This window comes from Stegostoma tigrinum, chromosome 15 (assembly GCF_030684315.1).
Source record: "Stegostoma tigrinum isolate sSteTig4 chromosome 15, sSteTig4.hap1, whole genome shotgun sequence".
NCBI lineage: Eukaryota > Metazoa > Chordata > Chondrichthyes > Orectolobiformes > Stegostomatidae > Stegostoma > Stegostoma tigrinum.
This window is the reverse complement of record NC_081368.1, coordinates 65305442-65327421: the sequence shown is the minus strand read 5'-3', so window position 1 is coordinate 65327421 and position 21980 is coordinate 65305442. Positions and strand designations below refer to the sequence as shown.

Here is a 21980-nt window from a genome sequence, read left to right as displayed (position 1 = left end):
TTTGTATTTACTATATCTGGACCCGTAATGGCAGAAATGCATTGTGGAGCAGTTTTCAATTAATACCTTGTGATAAATTCTTACAAGGTCCATGGCACATCACTAATTAATCTCCCTGTGGAGCTTGTTAAGTATGAGTTCTCAGGCAAGGGTGAGAACTCATCACCTGAATCCCTTATAGTGGTAGTGTCTATATCCCTGGACTAGGAGGCTTGGATTCAAGTCCCACCTGCTCCAGAGGATATAATAACATATTTGAACAGATTAATTAGAAAAATAGGTTAAATTTAAAAAAAGCAGGTGCAGAGGTTAGTCTGGCCTGGACTGGCACTAGCCTATGTACTATTGTGGCTCTTTTTTGCTGTTCAGTAATAAAAGATGTTCCTTTCCAGTTGGACTTCCTGAGGTATTGTGCACGTAAGTCTTTTTTTTTGAATCACAATTGTCTGCAGAGTATAGATCCCTTTACCCTACTCCACTAATTCTTGCGAGGGTATAACCTTTTCTCATTGCTCATAGCAATGATATTTTCAAGTAAATGCTAGTTTGTGCATTAGTTCCTTGCCTACCAATTAATTCCTTGCCCACCATTCGTTCCTTGCTTGGAGACTGCCCAAACCCTTCTCATGGAATTCCCTTCTTAACAGCACTGTAGGTGAACCAAAAACCCAGGACTGCCGAGGTTCAAGAAGACACTAGCGCCTTTTCCAGGGCAATCAGGGATGAGGAACAAATACTGATATAGCCAGCAATGCCCACATCCTGTGAAAAACTCTAGCAGACAGAGAAGACATTAATCCCATTAGTATTGTACTAGTTATGAAAAGCAAGAATGTCACCTCGCCCATTAAACTTCCCCAACTGCAAAGTGAATCTGATATTGTAATTGCATTTAACATTAAACTGGAAAGTGGAAGTTGGACATTGCTGCGTAGCTAAAAGTACCAGGAGTATTATATTGTTCCTGTAACTTGGAGATCAATTGGGATTGTGTACACATTAGCTATACATTATGTGTTAGTTTTCACAGCAATGAGGTGGTACTTTCAGACAGACTGACACCAAAAGTCTTGGAGCTAAGGAGGCACTGCCTGAAAACGGTCTAGATTGTCGAGCTGTAGTTTGTTGTTGATTAAAGGTCTGTAAACAAGAAACATTTTCTGCCATATCTATCTCTCAGGGGAAAGGCAAAAACCTGACTCTGAAGAATTTAGACTTCTGAGACTCTGAAGAAAGAATTCCAGTACAAGACCTAGGTCCACCAAATCAGCTATTGAATTATACAGCAACCGTCATTCTGCAGGCAACATTGTGTCATCAGTGTTAAAACTGTGGAATTAACTTTATAATTTTGTGGTTTTGACCAGCAGAACTCATAATGCCCATCTATATTTTTCCACCTATAATATTTATGTCAAATGAAACATTTTCTTTGGTTTGTCCAATTTGTGAATGAATATGTGTGTATTTGAATTTCAAATGGATATAACTTAAGCCACATAGTAGTAAATTAGTAATCTTATTTTGCCAACTTTTAAAGTTTAAGTTTGTTTCCAATAAATAAAACAATTTTTCCATCAGCAACAAAACCATGTGTAGAGGGTCATCTGGCAAATGGATCTCTTTGGTGATTTAACTGGGTGATTACACATTTATGATGGAGTGTGAAATACGAAGCATGATTGTCAGTACACTCTTCCAATTTAAGTCATGATGATATTGTTCAAGATGGTTTAAGCCAAATTCTTGCGAGTTCTTATTCTTGTTACAAGCACTTAACAGTTAGAATCACTGTTGCTTGTTTAAACTACACCAAGTTCATCTTAACTATATCCAATTCAAAACATTAGGAGGCAGATTGACCAAACACTGTGGAATAGCTGAGACCGTGGAACAATTTCATCTAACCCTGTTTTCAACAGAAAATGATAAGGTGAATCTGCAGGTACCTGACTGGGCAACCTCTGGGACAAGCTTGTTTTGTTTATGAGCCATGTGTCCAAGGATGGAGAAGATGGCGAAGCCAGCAAACACACTCGTAGCACAATTAATAACACAGACAATGATGGCATCTGTGTAACAGTTATTGTGGAATTTGTTGTAGGATGACAGAGCTGTTAAACCTCCCCAAGCAACAGAGAGCGAATAGAAAATCTGTGTGGCGGCATCTTTCCAGACCTGGAAAATAGAAAGTAGAATTAATTAGCTGTGGGAACTTCTTACATGACTTTCTGAACTGTAACAGACAATGCTGTATTAACTGTGAGTAATGCTGTGGGAATTAGTATCAGAGCTCAATGGTGAGCTGACTGAATGGAAATACTTCCAGTCAGTATAGCTTTTCTTAAATAGTAGGACATTCATTCACTCATTCTATTTTTACAATTCCCTGAACAAGGTCAAAGGCTTTGCATAGCTCCGTTTACAATAAACTTACTGCTTAATTTAACTATAAAAGCAGAAATTATTGGGAAAACTCAGCAGGTCTGGCAGCACCTGTGGACAGAAATCAGAATTAATCTTTTGGGTACCGTGACCCTTCTTCAGAACTGTATTTAATTTAGCTTGAGCTTCAGCTTAATTTAACCACCTATCACCATTGTTGAAAGCAGTACAGATGAAAGATTCGCCAATTCTTCATTAGAATTGTGTTAAAACTAACAATCAAATCTCAGTTCAAATCAATAACATGTCACCCTGTCTTAATTGTTACTTGGTAACCTCCCACCTGGATTGCTAACATATTGAGATATTTACTTGATAAGTTTATTAGCAAATGTTTATAAGTTTAAGAGAAATGGCAGCCATTCTGACTGTAATCCGCCCAGCCCATTCCAATTCTGATAGGCCATTCCATCCGATCATTGATTCATTTATTCTGAACCCCTTCTGCTACTGTTATCCCATCCAACCTGCAGACAGCTAGATCTTAGATAGCATGCATTAAGTCATTAACTTGTATTGCTAGCTTTCACTTGCAAATACTTTCTCACTCTACACCAGCCAAAATACATTGACTGAAATCAACTTTCCCCGGAGCACAACAGCAGCACAACCTTTAACTCAAACGTGTCACAAACCAGGAAATTTAAGAAGTGCAATAGGTTGACTGAAAAATGTAATTAAAGTACTATGGCCTATCCCGGTGTATTTACCTCAGCGTCTCTCAGTTTAGTGATGTTGGACTGCGCTCCAATGTAGTATTCAATTCCTTTATAGGCTCCTTTCAGAGTAGCACCTCGGACTAGAAGTATGATGAGAACCAAATAAGGGAATGTTGCTGTGAAATAAACGACCTGATCATAGAGAGTAAGTTGTTGTTAGAGTTTCCTGTTCTACTGATGGGATATCAAGTGCATCCAACTTAATGACAAACTAATAAAGCAGTGAATGAACCAGTAGTTAATTGGAGGAGTAATGACATCTGTGAAGGTACTTTTAAAACAGTTTAAGAAGCATGATATTGGCTGGACCATGCTGCAACAATTATATAGTCATAATATGCTATTATTTACATGCAAATCAACCAGCAAGTTCTGGGATAATGAGCTGTGAGCTAGAAATCTCTCCAGCTTAATCAACTTGCTGTCGTACTCTGCAGTTGGTTTTACACAAACGGCCTTAGCCTCTTGTTGGTTCTAAGACCTAAGTGGATTTACACATTATTTACACATTTGAGACAGGACAGAAATGTAGTCATTCAATGAAACAAACTGTAAATACCATTTTAATCAAAGCAACACTTTGTTAATCTAATGTCAATCATGATCTGATCTTGAAATTGAACATGATGTGAAGATGCCGGTGTTGGATGGAGAGGAGTGGGAGGGTGGATTGGTCAAAGTCAGAAAGCACGTGACACCACGTTATAGTCCAACAGATTATTTGAAATTACAGGCTTTCAGAGCACTGCTCCTTTAACAAGTGAGGTTCACCTGTTGAAACAGCAGTGCTCTGAAAGCTTGTGATTTCAAATAAACGTGTTAGACTATAACCTGGTCTCATGTGACTTCTGACTTTGAAATTGAATAATCTACACCGTGCAGCCTCATTCCTTTCAGGTGTGAAGTTGGTCTTGGTAGTTTTAAGTTGCCAAGTTTTCTCTTACCTTTCTTTTCTTTCCCCTTCCCTTACTGCAATCTTTCACTCCCTCTCTATAGTGTCTTTTAATTCACTCTCCATTTTATTTGTCCAGCTGCTAATTCAGTGATTAACTAAGATGCTGATTTTCCTTGCCAAGCTGTTATCAGGTCTAATTTCTGATATATTATTGCAGAGAATCATGTTACACATGAGAATATCCCCCACATCTTTATCAGGCCTAAAGTGTGTGTGAAGTGCAGATCTCACACACTCTGCAGAGTCATCGACTGTTAGTATCAGCTTTGTAAATAAACCTCGTCCATTGTGCAAATTTATTTATGCATCAGTGCAGAAATGTTTACTTTGTCACTAACTTTAATTCTATTCATAACTGGTCATTTTACCTTTCCTGAAGATTTGATTCCTTTAGATAGTGCTATCCCAACTATAATCCAGGCCAGAAGCAGACATAGGGCTAAATACCAGACTACCGGCCCAGTCTCATCTATTGAGCTGCTACGACGCAAAGCCACACTACTAAATAAAATGAAAAAAGAACATCTTGTCAGGCATTGTTTATTGCAGTTGATTTTTTAAACAATAATACTTCATGATAGAAGTCCTACAGTATAGAAGCAGGCTGTTAGGCCCACCAAATCCGCACCAACTCTCCAAAGGGCATTCCAGCCCTCTACTCTGTTCCCATAACCCTGCATTTCACATGGCTAACCCATCTAGCCTGCACATCCCTGGACACTGTAAGCAACTTAGCCTGCCCAATTTACCTAACCTGCACATCTTTGGACCGTGGGAGGAAACCCACACATACACAGGGAGAATGTGCAAACTCCACTCAGACAGTCACCTGAGGCTGGAATCGAGACAAGGTCCCTGGCTCTGTGAGGCAGCAGCGCTAACCACTGAGCCACCGCACTACCCATAACACTTGATTTGAAATGTAAAGAGAATTAATACTATGTTTAGAAGTGAATTAGCAAGGGGTTAAAATTAAATTTGATACTTTTTTCCCATTGTATTTATGCTACCCGTTCTTAATTTTCTGTTTGCATCAAAGAAAAGAAGCATAAAGAAATGAAAAACTTGTGAGTTGAATTTAGGGCAATGTAAAACCAAAATACTGGAAATACAAAATAAGAACAAAAGTTGCTGGAAATACTCAGCTTGTTAGATACCATTGTGGAGACAGGAGGAGTGTTACTGGGCGGAATTACCCACTGTCTCCTGTGGTATGTTTGGAGGTGGAAGAATGGGCATTTAACTGGGTGAGAAGATAGGAAGTAAATGTTCAGTTGCCTACCTGCCTCCATTCTGACTAAGTGTGTCGCAAGAAGGCTTCCCATAATTGAAAAGTTGGCAGAATGCTTGTGGATTGGGAGGAAGGAAGTTAGGATTCAGTGTTTGTAAAATGCTCGGGGAGTGGGGGGGGGGGGGGGGAGAAAGCATTGTGTGGTCCCTTTACAAGATGATGTCATTTTTTCTGTGCTTAGAGATTTAAAATGGATGTCTGTGAGTAGCAGCTTGAAAGTTTGCATGTACACAGAGTGCACCTGAATTGTAACATCTTGTGAGTTGAGTTTAAGGCAAGACTGTACAGTTAGCAGGCCGAGCAGCAGTTTCTGCCAAGACAACAGGCTTTTAAGTTTAGCCGATCAATTTGAACGAGCTAAATTTAAGTCTGATGGTTTTGACAACATTGGACCAATCCTATTGTAGGAAATATCGATATCTCATCAAGGGTATAAAAAGAAGGCAGCAGCTGGACAAAGCCCCAGGGCTGGCTGCCATCTGCAAGAGCTAACAGCCTTCAGCTGTCAAGACAGAATCACTGGCTTTCATTGCCTCCTTTATGTCTTAGAGAAAGTACCATCTAAATAAAAATGGTACCCATACCATCTAAATAAAAATGGTACCCGTACCATCTAAATAAAAATGGCATCTACAGCACAGTTAGTTAATATTCTTGACCGAAGATGGAGAAGACACAGAACATTCCAGAAGACATGTAACCTGGCTGTAATTTCAAGAGACTTAACTTTCTATATAATAAGTGGGACTTGTATTTATTGGAACAGAATACCATTTGAATCCTGCTTTATTGAGGAATAGTTAGTAGTTAGAAGGGATTTATTGGGTTTAGTTTAGTTAATTTGTTCCCTAATAGAGTTAGATAAATAGATTGTTACTCATTAATTTTAAAGTGATTGCTAGGGATTTATTTTATTGAACCACTAGAAGTTGCTGAAAGGCAGGTTACACCACTTTGCATACTCCTTTTTACACATTATAGTGTGAGGTGCTCCTCTTTAGGTATTCTGGTTTTAGTTCTTAGAAAGGGGTCAGCCTCTGTCTTAAAACACTATCATGCTACCAATAGAGACTCTTAAGGGGATAATTAATGGCAGCTAACAGCCTTGTCCCGCTGTTGCTGGGGCTGATGATGCTGCAGACGGCCTGTTGCCACATGGCTCATACTACAGGTAAATCAGAGCGGAGATTTGGGGGCTTTTCTCTTTGAGTGGTACTTAGTGGCTAACTGAGAGAAAACTACCACTAACTTAGCTGATGACTACTCCATCGAGCACACATCCTGAGACTTTGTTGGAAGAACCACTCATGTCCTTGGTTCTAATATAATTGTTGACTTCTGGCTGTTTCTGTTTTACGCACAGCATATCCTGCACAAATTCAATGATACTCTTTCACCTGGCTCTTTGGAGGCAATATGCCATTTGGGAATCAGTTACAGAAATACTTGTTCATGCCCTGAACTATTGAATTGTCAATGGCAACTGCATTTTTACTCATTCATTACATAAGGCTTCCATCAACCAACTGTCCCAAGACGGGTTACTGGCCCAGCAGTGCAATTTATAGGTGCAGTTCTCTGCAGAAATGTACTTACTCCCAGTATTGCTCACTAGGACCCTGGTGAGTAACAGAAATTGCTGATCCATTTGGACAAGTTTCGTTGTTTGTCTGCAACCATGTTGTATTAACGATTTCAAAATATCCATTATCTAGAGTGAGATTGCAGAGTGGGTCTGGAAAATATAGAATTTGAAAGACTGAAAGACATATACCTTCATTAAGGAAGTTACAATATCTGAAATTCCAAAGAGCTCTACAGTAAAATAAGTACTTTTGAAGTGTACAGAGATAGTAGGAACTGCAGATGCTGGTGAATCTGAACTAACAAAGTGTAGAGCTGGATGAACACAGCAGGCCAAGCAGAATCAGAGGAGCAGGAAGGCTGATGTTTTGGGCCTAGAAGAAAGGGTCTAAGCCCGAAACATCAGCCTTGCTGCTCCTCTGATGCTGCTTGGCCTGCTGTGTTCATCCAGCTCTACACTTTGTTATCTCTACTTTTGAAGTGTATTTGCTTTTGAAATGTAGGAATTACAACAGCCAACTTGTGCACAGCTAGATTCCATTCCCTCTTCATGATTGATGAAAGACTACACTTCCATGCTGAATCATACTTGGAGGAAGCAGTGGCAGTGGACAAAGAATATGTTCTAGGTGGAGGACTACAATTTTCCATCACTAAGATTGGCTAGATAGCACTGCTATAGAATGGCGACAGAGCTGGCCAAGTCCTAACAGATTTACCAGCCTGGATTTGTAACATGAGCTAAGGCTAAGAAGAAAAGGGAAAAAGCTATTTTATCTTGTTCTCAAACAACTATTTGTTGCAGATATTTTCTTCCATGACACTATGGTTAGGAGTGACATTGCACAGTCCTTGTAGAGACCAAATCTTGAGGATTGCAACATACAACGAAATGTAAGTCCTCATTTTTCCTGGTTTATGACCATATCAATGCTCTCATTTTGGGTCACAAAGAGAGCAATAATGTATGTATAAGCTTGACAAAGACGATGACCCCATGGTATTATTGCTGGACTGTTAATCCAGAGACCCAGAAAACGTGCCCGGGACTGGTTTCAAATCCCTCCATGGCAGGTGATGTAATTTAAATTCAATAAAGGAAAATATGGAATTAATTGTCTAATGATGACCATGAATCCACTGTCAATTGTCGGAAAAACCCCTCTGGCTCACTAATATCCTTTAGGGAAGCAAACTGCCATCCTTATTTGGTCTGACCTGCATGAGGCTCCAGACCCACAGCAATATAGTTGACTCCTAAGTGTCTCTATGGCAATTAGGGATAGGTAATAAATACGGCATAGCCAGTGACGCCTTCACGCCATGAATGAATAAAGAAATCCCCCTCCAAAAAATAACATAATGTACCCTAACAAGGGTCTGCAAATCCTAATTTGTGGGCTGGGAAATTCTTCCTTTCCTGCAGAAAACTCTCGAAGGAAGAGTCTCACAGCCAGATCTGGAGCTTACATACTGTTTACAATGTAGACCACAAGCAAATTAGAGAACATACTTTCATTGGAGAAGACTGGTTTCACCAGCCTATTTGTAAAATAAAATTAACAATGTTCAGTTGCAATGAATCCACATGTAAGGGGTCATTTTAATCATGATCAGATGCATAAGATTTTGAAAGCTGAGTAAGTTTCTATCAGTCACAGTGGTGCAAAGGGAACTCAAAAGACCAGAACTGGAGGAATGAAGAGAGTCAGCATGGAATATGTAAACTGGAAGGAATTGCAGCTGTAGACACTGATTTATTTCAAGATGCTAAACAAGGATCCAATAGACATAATGGCTTGGAATTTTCATTAATATGGACTTTTGGTATAGCTGGTGCTCTGCACTACTGGGTCCAGCCTACTTTGTGCTAAACTTGAAGAGGAAAGGACGTACAGTATTCAACAGGGAACCTAATTCCATTAAATATATGTAAGTCAGAGCATTTATTAGATTGAAGATGCTATGTGACTACAACACGATGTTATTGAAGTAGGCCAGCAAGAAGTTGTAAGATCACTGCAGCAGCTTTTGGACTGTGGCAAGTGGTCCTTGTGTTATTTATCAAACTGTTTTGGTGGATAGTGAGTGGGTTGGAATTGTAGTGGGGAGTGAGTAATTTCATGTTGGGTACAAGGATGAATCACTTAGGTAAATTCTTGGTTCTTTAACAGTATTAACAGCTATTTTGCCACATGTTGACAGCCTGTACAGAATTTAAAATGAACAGTTGGTGTCTACACATTCCCCAGCAGAAGTGAGCACTTTACCTTTGGGAGTCCTGCTGCATGTTTCATCTGCTCCCCACCAACTGAAGCAGTCTGACCACGGCAGGGGTGATTGGAAGGAAGCAAACAGGTAGTACAGACTGTAGCCGATGATACAGTTGTAGTAAATTGTCACAAATGTTGATACAAGGACCATGGTGATTCCCACACCTTTAAATGAACAGAGAAAACAATTTTACTTAGAAACTATTAATGTCAATTTTTTTCACTTATACAGCTGTCAAATAAACTGAATAAGAAACCAATATATTAAGCATGACAGGTTCTTATACTGTGTGTGTGCACATATTCTGTAGAACTAGGTGAGGATAAAAAGACTGACAAATTGAGAATGAGGAAGGCTAACAGGACACTGACAGAGTTGGAAGACAGAGTATCATTGGTAGAGTAGAAAGTTGGATGGTTTATATAGTGATTGTGATTTGGTGGGAAGGATTGGATGATGTATAGAACTTGTGCTGTTTTTGGTAATTAGATGCTTCACTGCAAAATCTCACAGTTGTATTTGATTGTAAAGCAGCTCTATGCAAATGCTTAGTCAGACGAGGATCTTGATCGGTGCAGGCTTGGAGGGCCGAAGGGCCTGTTTCTGTGCTGTAGGTTTCTTTGTTCTTTGTTCTTATATTTTTGTCACTGGCTCAGCTTGCAGGCGACTCCTGGATCAACAGGTTGTGGGTTCCTTGTGTACATATATATAGGTTGACAGTGCAGTGCAGGGCTGAGGGAATGCTGCAATATTATAGTCGCTGCCTTTTGGACGAGGATTTAAACTGCACTTACATCTGGTCTCATGTGGGTGTAAAAAAAAATCCCATGGCACCATTTTGAAGACAGTGGAGTTCTCCCTGAAGTCCTGGCAATTATCAATTAATTATCCCCCAGTCAACATCAGTAAAAGCTTATGCAGTTATTGTATCGCTATTATGAGCGATTGCTGTCTGCAAAGTAGCTGCCCTGTTTCTTACATAAAACTTGGAAAGTGAAAGGTCCTCAAAGCTTCTGGGGTTTTGCAGACCTCAAACTTCCACACACTCATCCCATGGCCTTGGGAAGGAGAAGAGATTTTCAGGATTTTCTCTCCCCCCCCAACTCCATCTGGAGTTCAGGAATATTGCAATTATAACTTTCTTCCGGTAAGGAAATAAATCACGTCATGGTTGGTTTTGAGTTATTTTCCTCCTGTCTGGGGCAGGGAAAATCCTGACTCTCATTCTCCTGAACTGTCTCCTTCTTGTGGTTGAGGAATTCCAGCCCAAGAAACGGATTAGATTTTCAGGAGAACAACATCAGAAACTCCTTATTGACTTCACTGATGTGATCAAAGTATTTGATTCAGTAAATCACATGGGGTTCTATGCCTCAGAGGTTAGGAATGACCAAGAAACTTCATCACAATCCTAATACTGCTTCAGGATAGAAATTCTTCAACTGAAAACCTAAACAGTGAGCACTAGTAACTAGTAGTCAAAAAGAATACTCCAGCAGTGCTCTAAACTGTCCTCATCTAATTTGTAGAAACCACACTTGCACTTATAGAAACAGAGAGTTATACAACACTGAAACATCCCCTCTGGCTCAACTTGTCTATGTTGACCAGACATCCCAATCTGATCTCGTCCCATTGTCTTGCATTTGGCCCATATCCCTCTAAACCCTTCCTGTTCATATATCCATCCTGATGCCTTTTAAATGTTGGTAATTGTACCAGCCTCCACCACTTCCTCTGGCAGCTTATTCCATACACGCACCACTCTCTGAGTGAAAAAGTTGCCCGTCAGATCCCTTTTCAGTATTTCCCCTCTCACCTTCAATTTTGGACACCTCCAACCGGGAAAAAGGCCTTGGCTATTCATCCCATTCATGATTTTATAAACCTCCTTAAAGTAACCTCGCAGCCACTGACGCTCCAGGGAAAAAAACAAGCCCCAGACGAGTCAGCCTCTCCTTATGACTCAAAACCTGCAATCCTGGCAACATTCTTCGAAAAGGTTTTCTGAACCCTTTCAAATTTTACAACATCTTTCCTATAGCAGGGATTACTTTAAGCAGAAGATTGTTCTTTTTTCCTCCTCAGTATAAGGATCCAGGTGGAGTTGGAAGTTTAGTAATGCTGCTGAGCTGAAGGTCCAACTTTGCTTGAAATCCCCATTCACACTCTAACAGCAATGCACCTGGACTGGATTCTGTTCTCCATATTTCACGGATAATATTGATCTTCAAATTCCCCTTGGTAACCTCAAGGTTTAAATAAGCGAAATGGTTTTATTCTGAGTTAATTGCTGAGTGTCCTGGAGTTAGGAGTTGTAGCCAAGTCATTAAAGCTGGGCATTGTGCAGGGCCAGTGGCATTGTCTGCAGAAGCGTGGGACAAAGTTTCCTCCAAGTCGAGGCCCAGACCCCTAGCCACTTCACGGCTGTCAGTTCACAAATTGTTTGCTAAATTAGCTCTCAGGATTGATAGCCAGTGCTGGGATTATAGGCAGCTCCCCAAAGAAGAGGAGCCAGAAGGGCTGGATTTAGTTTAGATTAGATTCCCTACAGTGCGGAAACAGGCCATTTGGCCCAACTGTCCACACTGCCCACTACAGCATCCCACCCAGACCCATCCCCCTATAACCCACACACCCCTGAACACTATGGACAATTTAGCATGACCGATCCACCTAGCCTGCACATCTTTGGACTGTGGGAGGAAACCGGAGCACCCGGAGGAAACCCACGCAGACATGGGGAGAGTGTGCAAACTCCACACAGACAGTTACCTGAGGCTGGAATTGAACCCGGGTCCCTGGCGCTGTGAGGCTACAGTGCTAACCACTGAGCCACCGTGCCACCCTATTTACAGATAGGTCTGGTGTCTCACTCCAGAACAGGCCTAGCCTGTGGACCCTACTCACCTTGGTCCTGCAGCCAGGATCATAGGTGAAAGGTAATGTCAAGGAATTTTTTGAGGTATTGGCTTGTGATGAGTAGAGGGTACCCAACGAGAGGGACCCCCATCCCACTAACCTGGTCAACATGCTACCTGGTAACCTGGACGCTTGGCACTAGCCTTCCCCTGTTGGCTTTTGGGAAAAGAAAAGTCTCAATAACAGTGGGGGGAGACCCTTAAGTAGCCAGTATTTGAAACAAGTAGTCCATGCTGTGCGCTCACCTCGACTACTGTCAATTAACACTCTGGATGAGTGTGAAATTGCAGCCGAGGTGAAAGACAGAGAATTTTCCATGTATGGGGTCTCATACCTGGCCACATTGAAAAAAAGGAAAGCAAATATTTTACTTGCTGTGCATATTACATCATTGTCTGTGTCTGATTTCTTAAAAGTGTACAGGAGATCAGATTTTCAACAGTACTTCAATAAAGGCGAGCTTAATTTCTCATTTGATGAAGAAAGTGTAGCCAACATATTACTGTGAAATAAATGACATTATTTAAGCTTCAGTTGCTAAATAAACATTTACCTTGTAATAAAAACAGAAGTGGCTGGAAAAGCTCGGCAGGTCTGGAAGCATCTGAGAAGATGGGATCACTTCCGAGGAAGGATTGCAAGACCCGAAATGTTAACTCTGCCAGACCTGCTGTGCCTTTCCAACAACTTCTGTTTTTGTTCCTGATTTACAGCAACTGCAGTTCTTTTGGTTTTTATTCACCTTGTAATATGGGCACGGCTTTCCACACTGCAACAGGTCCAAGACTGGCAAACTGCCCAAAGGAACATTCCAAGAAAAACAAGGGGATCCCGGCAAGTGTCAGCATGACTATGTAGGGAATGAGAAATGCACCTGAAAAAGATATAAATGTTGGAAAGCATTACAGGGATAATTCACATAGTTTGAGACTGAACATTAAATGACAAAGCACATCATTTTGGCACAGAAGTTCATTAAAGTTATTGTGCGAACACAGTAATTACAGAAGGTACTCAGTATTTGAATGCAAAGCAGCATACCAGAAATTAACATTCAGAGTCTCATCCTGTTGCATTACTCCCAACAGCCCAACACCTTGCACTTAAAGGGTCACAAATTGCACCTGTAAATGCTTGTTTTCACGGTCAAGAGATTTACATGAAATTGATTTTGGGAGCTGAAATACAACAACGCTTGCTTGAATTTTTCACTAACAAATGAGCAGTCTGCAGTTATATCAGTGTCACTGGGTCAAAATCATGGAAATACTCCCTAGCAAGTGTGGGTCAAACAACAGTACATAAACTGCAAGACTTCAAGAAGGACAACTCACCGCCACCTTCTCAGGGGCAAATAGGGATGGCAATAAATGCTGGGCCCAGCTAACAACGTGCACGTCCCATGAATGAATAAAAGCAATGACTTTAATTAAAGAGATTATTACAACATCAGAGTTCACTTCTACTTCAGGTAAAACAAGTTCAAATCTCCAGAATATACGAATACGCACAGTGAATGAAAACCTAACAATGTGGGAAACAAAAAATGACTTCACTAAATTAAGTTTTTTTTATAATTGAAAGGCTGAAAAACTATAGGCATTAACGACCCTGACTTTATAACTGACTTTTCAAGATGTACATACCTTATTGTGACCTCCATTGTTATCAAATGAAGCTCAGTTAGAATGTGCAGCTGAGGGTGCAGAAAATCAACTTTCATCTTCTTCCAAATGAGTCATTAAATCATTGTATTGTGCCTCTAAAACTTTAATGTGGAAGTACCGCATGAACTTTGGGCGTTAAATTAGAAACTTTGAAAATAGGATGAGGAGAAGGCCATTCAGCCCCTTGAGCCTGGTCTGCCCTTCATAATGACCATGATTGATCATCCAACACAGTACCCTGTTGCCACTTTCTCCCTGTATCTTCTGATCCCTTTAACACTCAGACTATATCTAACTCCTTCTTGAAAATATTCAATGTTTCGGCCTCAACTGCATTCTGTGGCAGAGAATTCCACTGGCTCAACTCTCTCTCTGGGTGAAGAGATTTTTCTTCATTTCAGTCCAAAAGGCTTACATAGAATACAGAGACAGCGACCCCTGGTTCTGGACGCCCCAGTCATTAGGAACATCACTCCTGCATTTACCTGTCTAGTCCTGTTAGAATTTTATAGGGTTCTCCAAGATTCCCCACCCTCCTTATTCTTCTAAACTCCGATAAAAATAATCTTAACTGATTAGCCTGCCATCTCAGGAATCAGTCAGCTAAACCTTCATTGTACTCCTTCCACTGCCAAATCATCCTTCCTCAGATAAGACTGAAACCAGCCGAGCTATTCCAGCTGTTGCCTCAATAAGGTGCTGTACAATGACAGCATAACATCCCTGCTTCAGTACTAAAGTCATATCCATTCTAGATCTGTGGTGTAGCGAGCAGATTGTATTAAGATTTCTTTTTATGTTTATTGCATTTAGCGGCAAAGTAAATTTCAGTACAATTTGCCCTCTACAACTATCTGTTTTCTCCCAGTGATCAGGAATCAGAAACATTTTTTCCTCCTGCATAATTTCAATGTGAAGTCAGGCTTTAATTGGAATGATTTATATTGCTGGCAAGTTTCTGTTAAATTGAAGTATACATATGGTGTGGGAAAGGAAGTGATGGGAATATTTTTCAGACTAACTTAAAGGAACATTCCCAATACTTGCCCATCTCAAGCAAAACTAAAGCAAGAAATGATTTGAAGATGGAAACTTGACCTGGAGGTACGTAGGTAAGCCAACCTGTTTTGTGAATAATTCTTTAGCAATTATATCTAAAGACATCCTGTAATCCAATTCCAAAGGGTGGGGCTTGGTTCAGAAATTAGAGAAGTTGCTTTGTAACCGCTTCTTGTTGCACGTAATATGGAAATATGAACGTTTCTTTTGAACTTGAGCAAAAAAAATGCTGGAAATTCTATGTGCAACATCCAGACATATTAAACTATCGGTGTGAAAGGCCAATGCTTTGTCTCACCGCCGTCCTGGCAAACCTTCAGATTTTGATGCTTCCCCCTAATTTCTAAAGCATGTCAAATACTGGAGATGTCTAGCAGAAGTACTACTTTCAGGGAAGATCAGTTTATTATTTTACCATAAAGAATTGGTACTCTAAACCTGTGTACAAGCCGGGCAAAGGTATTGCTCTTTTTGAAAATATTTAATTGCTTGTCTGTTTTTGTATCAGTGCTTTATCCAGAAAGACTTCTTTCTGACACTGCACAGCATAATCAACCGGTCTTCAGACTCACCTACTTAATTGGCCATATGATAATTCCCATAGAAACTTATGATGTCAATGTACATTAATGTATGGAGGATGTTTAACACTTAATTCCAGCTCTGAAATTCAGCACATCAATGAGGTGAAGCAGGAGAAGACCTACCTTGTAAAATTCATGTCTAACTGAACTAAAATACTTTCTGTCTCTTTGATTCAGTATATTGAATAACGGTGTTGTGATATTTTTGCAGTTTTGTTTCTATTGGTCACTTCCGTTGAATTGCATAGGGGCAGGCATTCATTCAACTTTCAAGGCTGGTCATGGAGGAGTGGGAATGTCAGCATATCCTTTGAACACCACATTGTTTGCATGCAGGAGTCATAGAATCCCTACAGAAGTCCATACCGACCCTCCAAGGATCCCAACATATCTGCATAACTCTGCATTAGCCATGGCTAACCCAACGAGCCTTGGTCACTGCAGGGTAATTTAGCATGGCCAATTCACCTACACTTCTTTGGGCTGTGGGAGGAAGCCAGAGCAATAGCATGCAGGCACTGGGAGAACAGGCGAACTCTACACAGTCACTCAAGCTGCAATTTGAACCTGGGTCCCTAGTGCTGTGAGGCTGGAGTACTAACCATTGTACCACCTTAATAAAGTTGCAACTGGAACTCTCCCTAGAACTTCTAGACAACGTATAGTTTGAAGATGCAGTTCAATTAGTATTCTTTATACTAGGCTCAAACCTAAATTATTTATGTCGTGTTCAAGGATTTACTGCTTTATTGAATTGATTTTTTAAAATTTAAATGGATGGCCCCTTTAATTTCTATCTGCCTTTCTCTCTGCTGTAGTTTTGGATTTCATCACAGTACCTCCTCCGTTCCTGTAAGCCAGGTAAGGAAATCTCCAGACATTGCCCAAACCCACAGCGTAGCCGATCATCGAGAGCAAGTAGTCAGCCTTCGAAGACCAGTTCCCTCGTTCCTCATTCTCATCACCTTCACCCACATGGTCATTGGTTGCAGCCTGGTGGAAAGAGAGGAAATAGCTGAATCAGAAATGAATACGCTCAGTAAAACGCTTAACGTCACCCCCCCTTCACCCCCCAGTACAGAAACATTGTGCTGTTCCCGTTTGGTAGGAACCAGTTGGTAGTTTGGAGCCTATAGCAAACATTCGCAATTGACACAAGTCAAGTTCTTCACTTTCTTGCAGGGATTTGCGTGAGTTTACTGTCATGATTGGTAAGTACTCACTGTGTCCTCTGGAAGCTGTATTTGTTGATCTTTCTTAAAGAATCCAGGTAAAGGCAATTCTTTCTTGCCCATTTTTGAACAGTGATTAATGATTGTTTAGTTTATTGAGGGTGAGATGGAAAACGGGAGCTTATTTTTTGGTCAGAGATCTTCCAACTTTGTCTTGCTCCGGTACAACTTGTTAAGGTTTACTCAGCTCCACAGCAGGTAATGCCTGTTGCACAGTCAGAACCCAGTTCCTTATATGCAATTTAAAAGGGGTGTTGCTCTGTTTATACACATCATGATGACATCCAAGTTCCCAGGATATTACTTCGATTAATATGCTGATCTGCCAAAACAAAATGATCAATTACTACCCAGTTGTGTTAGAGTCACAATAATTAACACCTTGTATCTACAGGTTAGGTAGACTTGAATTTTTTTTAAGGCAACGACATCAAACGCACCTGCATCTCTCAGGAGCTCAGGCGAAGCAGAACTGCTGTTTAAGAGTGGAAGAATCTTTCTGAACGCAGAAACTTGAATGCAGAAATCTGTTGGTGCCTGGGTTTCTTTTAGACTTTGAAACTGCGGTCTAGCCATTTGGTTATGCTCCAGTTATTCTGAATCTATCTGCTTCACTTACAAGTGAATTCACATTCACTGCAAAGTGAAATCTGCTCAGTTGTATCTGGGCTGTTTATATTCTACCTGTGGTGTTTACCTTGAACATCTAGTGTTTATGCAGTGTTACAGTATCTGTGGTTAAGATGTACTATCAATTCTGACAATCTAGGAGCCAACTGTTCTTGACATTGTTAATCTATTAGATTGTAACTTGTAGTTGTGAAAATACAATAAAATGTATACAACTGGCCACGAAGACAGTGCCATTCCATTATTAGTGGGCAGATGATATTTTAGTTACTATTTTAGCTGTCACACTTTAACCCATTTGTGGTAAGGCAACAATAGAGGACAGTAACCAATATCTGAAAGCTCCAGATATTTTCTTACCAACATCATTGGCAGTAATTGTTACCCAATTGTGTAAATTGTGTGCTTTATATACAGATATATATATAAAAAAGAAAATTTGTGTTTAACAAAGCTGTGGAAAATGGCCTTTGAACTGGTTTTCAACTGCTGAAATGATAATATTTTCAAAGTGACATCCGTCTCTGAAGGGTAATGAAATGATTTAAAAACAAATCACATTATTTTACTCATTAAAAACATATGGCTTTTTCATATCGTATTAACAATTCTGTAGTTTTGAGTAACTTATATAGTAACAGTGAAACATTAGTGTTTTAACTGAAACTGGCAAAACCAGTATGTTCAGGGACGTAAGAATTTCCCTGAAACTGTTTCAGAATATATTTTCCAATCATATGATTTTTTTTAAAAGAGGTATGTATTAACTGTGGAATTTAAGTTGCTTCAAAGGGATTGGTTATCATGCTTCTAACGTATATGGTAAAAGATCATTGTAATTCTGACTGGTATGAAACACACCACAAGCTCCATTCTTTCATATACACAACTTATAAGAGAAAACCATAATAAAAGTGATTCTGAAAGTGAGGAATGAGACATTCACGGTTTGCTTTAACCTTCACAGGAGAGCAACAATCACTTTACCTTTAAGGTAATAAAATACTTCAAACCCCTCCACAGCATTATGGAGAAAAATGGAAAGGAAAGATAAGATAATGAAAATGATAGGCTTTAAGGAGAGTCTTAAAGTGAAAAAAAAGCAAGGTAGGAAAGTTCAGTAAAGGTATTCCAGGGCTTAGGTAGGTGAAGGCATCAATGTTAATCGTACAGCACTTAAATCCATTTGCTCAAGTGGCCAGAATAAGACAAGCTCAGGTATCTCAGTAGCTGGAGGGGCAGGGGGATACAGAAGCATTAGGGAGGAGTGAGACCAGGGAATGATTTGAAAACAAGGACGAAAGTTTTAAAATCAAGACTTTGCTTGGCTGTGGGCCAATATTTCTGTGAGCAAAGGGGTGAATGGAAGTTTGTTGGAAGTCAGATGTATGAAATTAACTGGAGGTGTGTTGAAATAATTAAGTTGAGTGATAATTAAGGAATGAATGATGGTTTCAAGAGCAGATGATGCAAAGGTGACGTTGGTTGATGTTGTGGATACAAAAATAGCCGATCTTAGAGGAGCTGTCATGATTATGGCCTCGAAATATCATCTTGCGGCAAATTTTGACTCCCAAGTTTGCAAACAGGCTGTTGTCATGTCAGACTGTTGCCAAAGACTATGCGTATTTAGTAATGCAGTTGGAATATTTGTCAGGTTTACTCAGTGCTCATTAGTTGCCACAGATCATTCCAGTCTGGTTTCACCCACTAGCTAAATTAGATGACTCACGACAATGGGGCAGAACTTAATGAGAATTGTGTACATTTTGGGACAGAAGTCAGCACCCACACGACATTCTATTTTTTGAAGATGGATGGGAGATCGCAGCTTCTAACTCATGAACTGAACAAACCTCATATTTGAATGTGTATAATCTTCTCTAGTTGCGTGAATGTCAAATCTCAGCAGTGCTCTCAGTCCTCAAAGTAGTATCAGTTTCAAATCTCAAAAATGCATTTGCACATTTCATTTCAAACAAACAACACGTATACCTCAGCAAAGCTAAATATACCTTCAAATTTTGGAAAATGTTCCAGTGACTGCACATCAAACCCATCCATAATAAAATTAGAAATTGCTGGAGAAACTCAGCAGGTCTGGCAGCATTTGTGGAGAGAAGGCAGAGTTAATGTTTTGGGTCCAGTGACCCTTCTGCAGAACTGATGGACCAGGAAAAGATATGATGGAAAGAAGGAGAGAGGTGACAGAGGAAATAGGATTAGGGCTCAGGCAGTGGGAGGAGTAGGTTTGGTTTTATGTTCAGGGGCTCAGAGGATGTAATAGAGGCAGCTTAGTAGATGGCCCCAACAATAATGGCAAAGATGTCCACCAGCTCTTTGCTCTTCTTGAAGATGGGGCTAGAAAAAAAGAGAAATAGGCTGGTATTAGGCAAAAAAATGATTTCTTTGATCCCCAAAATAATCCTGAAATAATACTGTTTAGTCAAATGGGAATGGTGATTGATTTTGATTGATGTGATATCAAAATAAATCTGGTGATTAATGCTGAAACAATTGTGTGCATGTTTTGGGTAAGCCTGTCAGCCCTACAATCGGGTTGGGTGGGAGGTAATGATATGGACTGTTCCGAGGGCAATGGGCAGAATGGGAAAGGGTGAAGATTTTGTCAAAAGCTGAAGATAAAGGAAAGATTGAACAAATAAACAGTTGCACAAATATGGTGTCAAATGAAGAGAGGAAAGCTAGTCAGTTGGAAACTTGAAGGTAAGTGAAGTGTGGAGGAATTTGGCTTTCTGCTGGGATGGGCACAGGAAGAATTGAGGTCAGAACAACATTCTTATATAATTCACTTGCTTTGTAAGCTCTGCTGCCCTTGTCCTTCTAGATGGTGGTGGTTGTGCCTGGAAGTGCTGAGTAAAGAGCTTTAGTGAATTTCTGTAGTAAATCTTATAGTTAATAAATAGTTGATTGATGTAGATATGGAAAAGAGTAGCAGCAGTGTGCACTATGTACAAGATGCATGACAGAAATTCACCAAAGATCCATACACAGCGCTATCCAAACCCACGACCACTTCCACTTAGAAGGAAAAGGGCAGTAGGTACATGGGAACACCACCACCTGCAAGTTCCCTTCTGAGCCATTCGCCATCCTGACTCGGAAATATATCACTATTCCTTCACTGTCACAGGAATTCCCTCCCTAAGGGCATTCTGAGTCAACCTACAGCATGCAAACTACCGCAGTTTGTGAAGACAGGTCATCATCACCTTCTCAAGGGCAACCAGGGACAGACAATAAAAATGCTGGCCCAGCCAGTAATGTCCATCTCCCACAAATGAATAAGGATAGGATGGATGGTGCTAAGCTTCTTGAGTGTTGTTTGAGTTGCAGTCATCCATGCAAATGGAGATTATTCAATCACACTCCTGACTTGTGCCTTATAGATGATACATATGCTTTGGGCAGTCAGGAGGTGAATTATTCACTGCCAGATTCATAGCCGCTGACCTGCTGTTGTAGCCACAGTATTTATATGGTGAGTCAAATTCAGTTCGTGATCAATGGTAACCTTAGTGTTGACAGTTTGGGATTCAATGATGTTACTATCATAAATGTCAAGGGATAACGGTTAGATTTTATTCTGTTAGAGATGGTCTTTGCTACTTGCCAACCCAATCCTGAATGGTGTTCAGGCCTTAGTGCATTTGAACATGGATTGCTTTGGTAGCCGAAGAGTCATGGATGGGGCTGAACATTGTGCAATCATTGACAAACATTTCCACTTTTTAGCTTATGATGCCTTTTTAGCTTATGATGGAGGGAAGATCGTTGCTGAAGCAGCTGAAAATGGTTGGGCCTAGTCCCCTATTCTGAGGGACTCCTGCAGAAGTGTACTGGAGCAGAGATAACTGACTTCCAATAATCATATCCATCTTCCTATGTGCCAAGTATGACAAGTTTGTGAGACAGGCACTGTTTTGTGATGGAATGGGATGTCTTTATTGTGAACTCGCGTAGAGATTTTCTACCATATTCCATGTATATTTAACAAAAATGAAAATGAAAACAGGGAATTTTGATGTATTGCACGAACCTTGTCAGGACACTGAGGGACATTTTCTGAAAAAATGGGAGCATTCTCAAATTTGGGAAATAAGGCAGGCCAGGAAGTAAAAGTGGGCGAACACTTTGGGTCTAGCAATCATTATTTTATTAGTTTCAAAATCATTTTGGAAAAGGACAAGGCTTTCTTAAAAATTAAAGTTTTTAATTGGAGAAAGGCAAATTTTAATGGTATGAAACAAGAGCTTTCAAAAGTTGATTGGAGTAGGCTGTTCACAGGGAAAAGGACGAGTGGGAATCTTTCAAGGGTGTGATGACAAGAATTCAGAGGCAGCATGTTCCTGTTAAAGTGAAGGGTAAGGCTGGTTAGATTAAGGAACAATGGATGAATAAAGATATAGAGGTTCTAGATCAGGATTAAAAGATAATCTTATTTTAAATACAGCCAACTTGGTTCAATTGAATCACTTAGTTAATATAAAGAGTGCAGGGGCATTCTTAAGAAAGGAATCAGGAAGGTAAAGAGGGGATATGAGATAGCACTGGCAGATAAGATTAAGCATAATCCAAAGAGATACAACAAATACAT

General features: G+C 40.1%; 1 protein-coding gene across 1 annotated transcript in view; it reads right to left on the bottom strand.

The window, feature by feature from the left end:
- LOC125458777 (sodium- and chloride-dependent neutral and basic amino acid transporter B(0+)-like) overlaps positions 1-17232 on the bottom strand; it is a 29333-nt gene extending 12101 nt beyond the window's left edge. The window contains exons 1-9 of the mRNA XM_048544428.2: positions 17173-17232; positions 16724-17054; positions 16340-16493; positions 12933-13064; positions 9265-9432; positions 7007-7145; positions 4488-4620; positions 3156-3296; positions 1950-2178 (exon numbers count right to left, since the gene is read on the bottom strand). Coding sequence (XP_048400385.1) covers positions 1950-2178; positions 3156-3296; positions 4488-4620; positions 7007-7145; positions 9265-9432; positions 12933-13064; positions 16340-16493; positions 16724-16795 — 1168 coding nt within the window. The 5' untranslated portion in view covers positions 16796-17054; positions 17173-17232. The remainder of the gene's footprint in view (positions 1-1949; positions 2179-3155; positions 3297-4487; positions 4621-7006; positions 7146-9264; positions 9433-12932; positions 13065-16339; positions 16494-16723; positions 17055-17172) is intronic.
- Positions 17233-21980: the final 4748 nt, after the last annotated feature.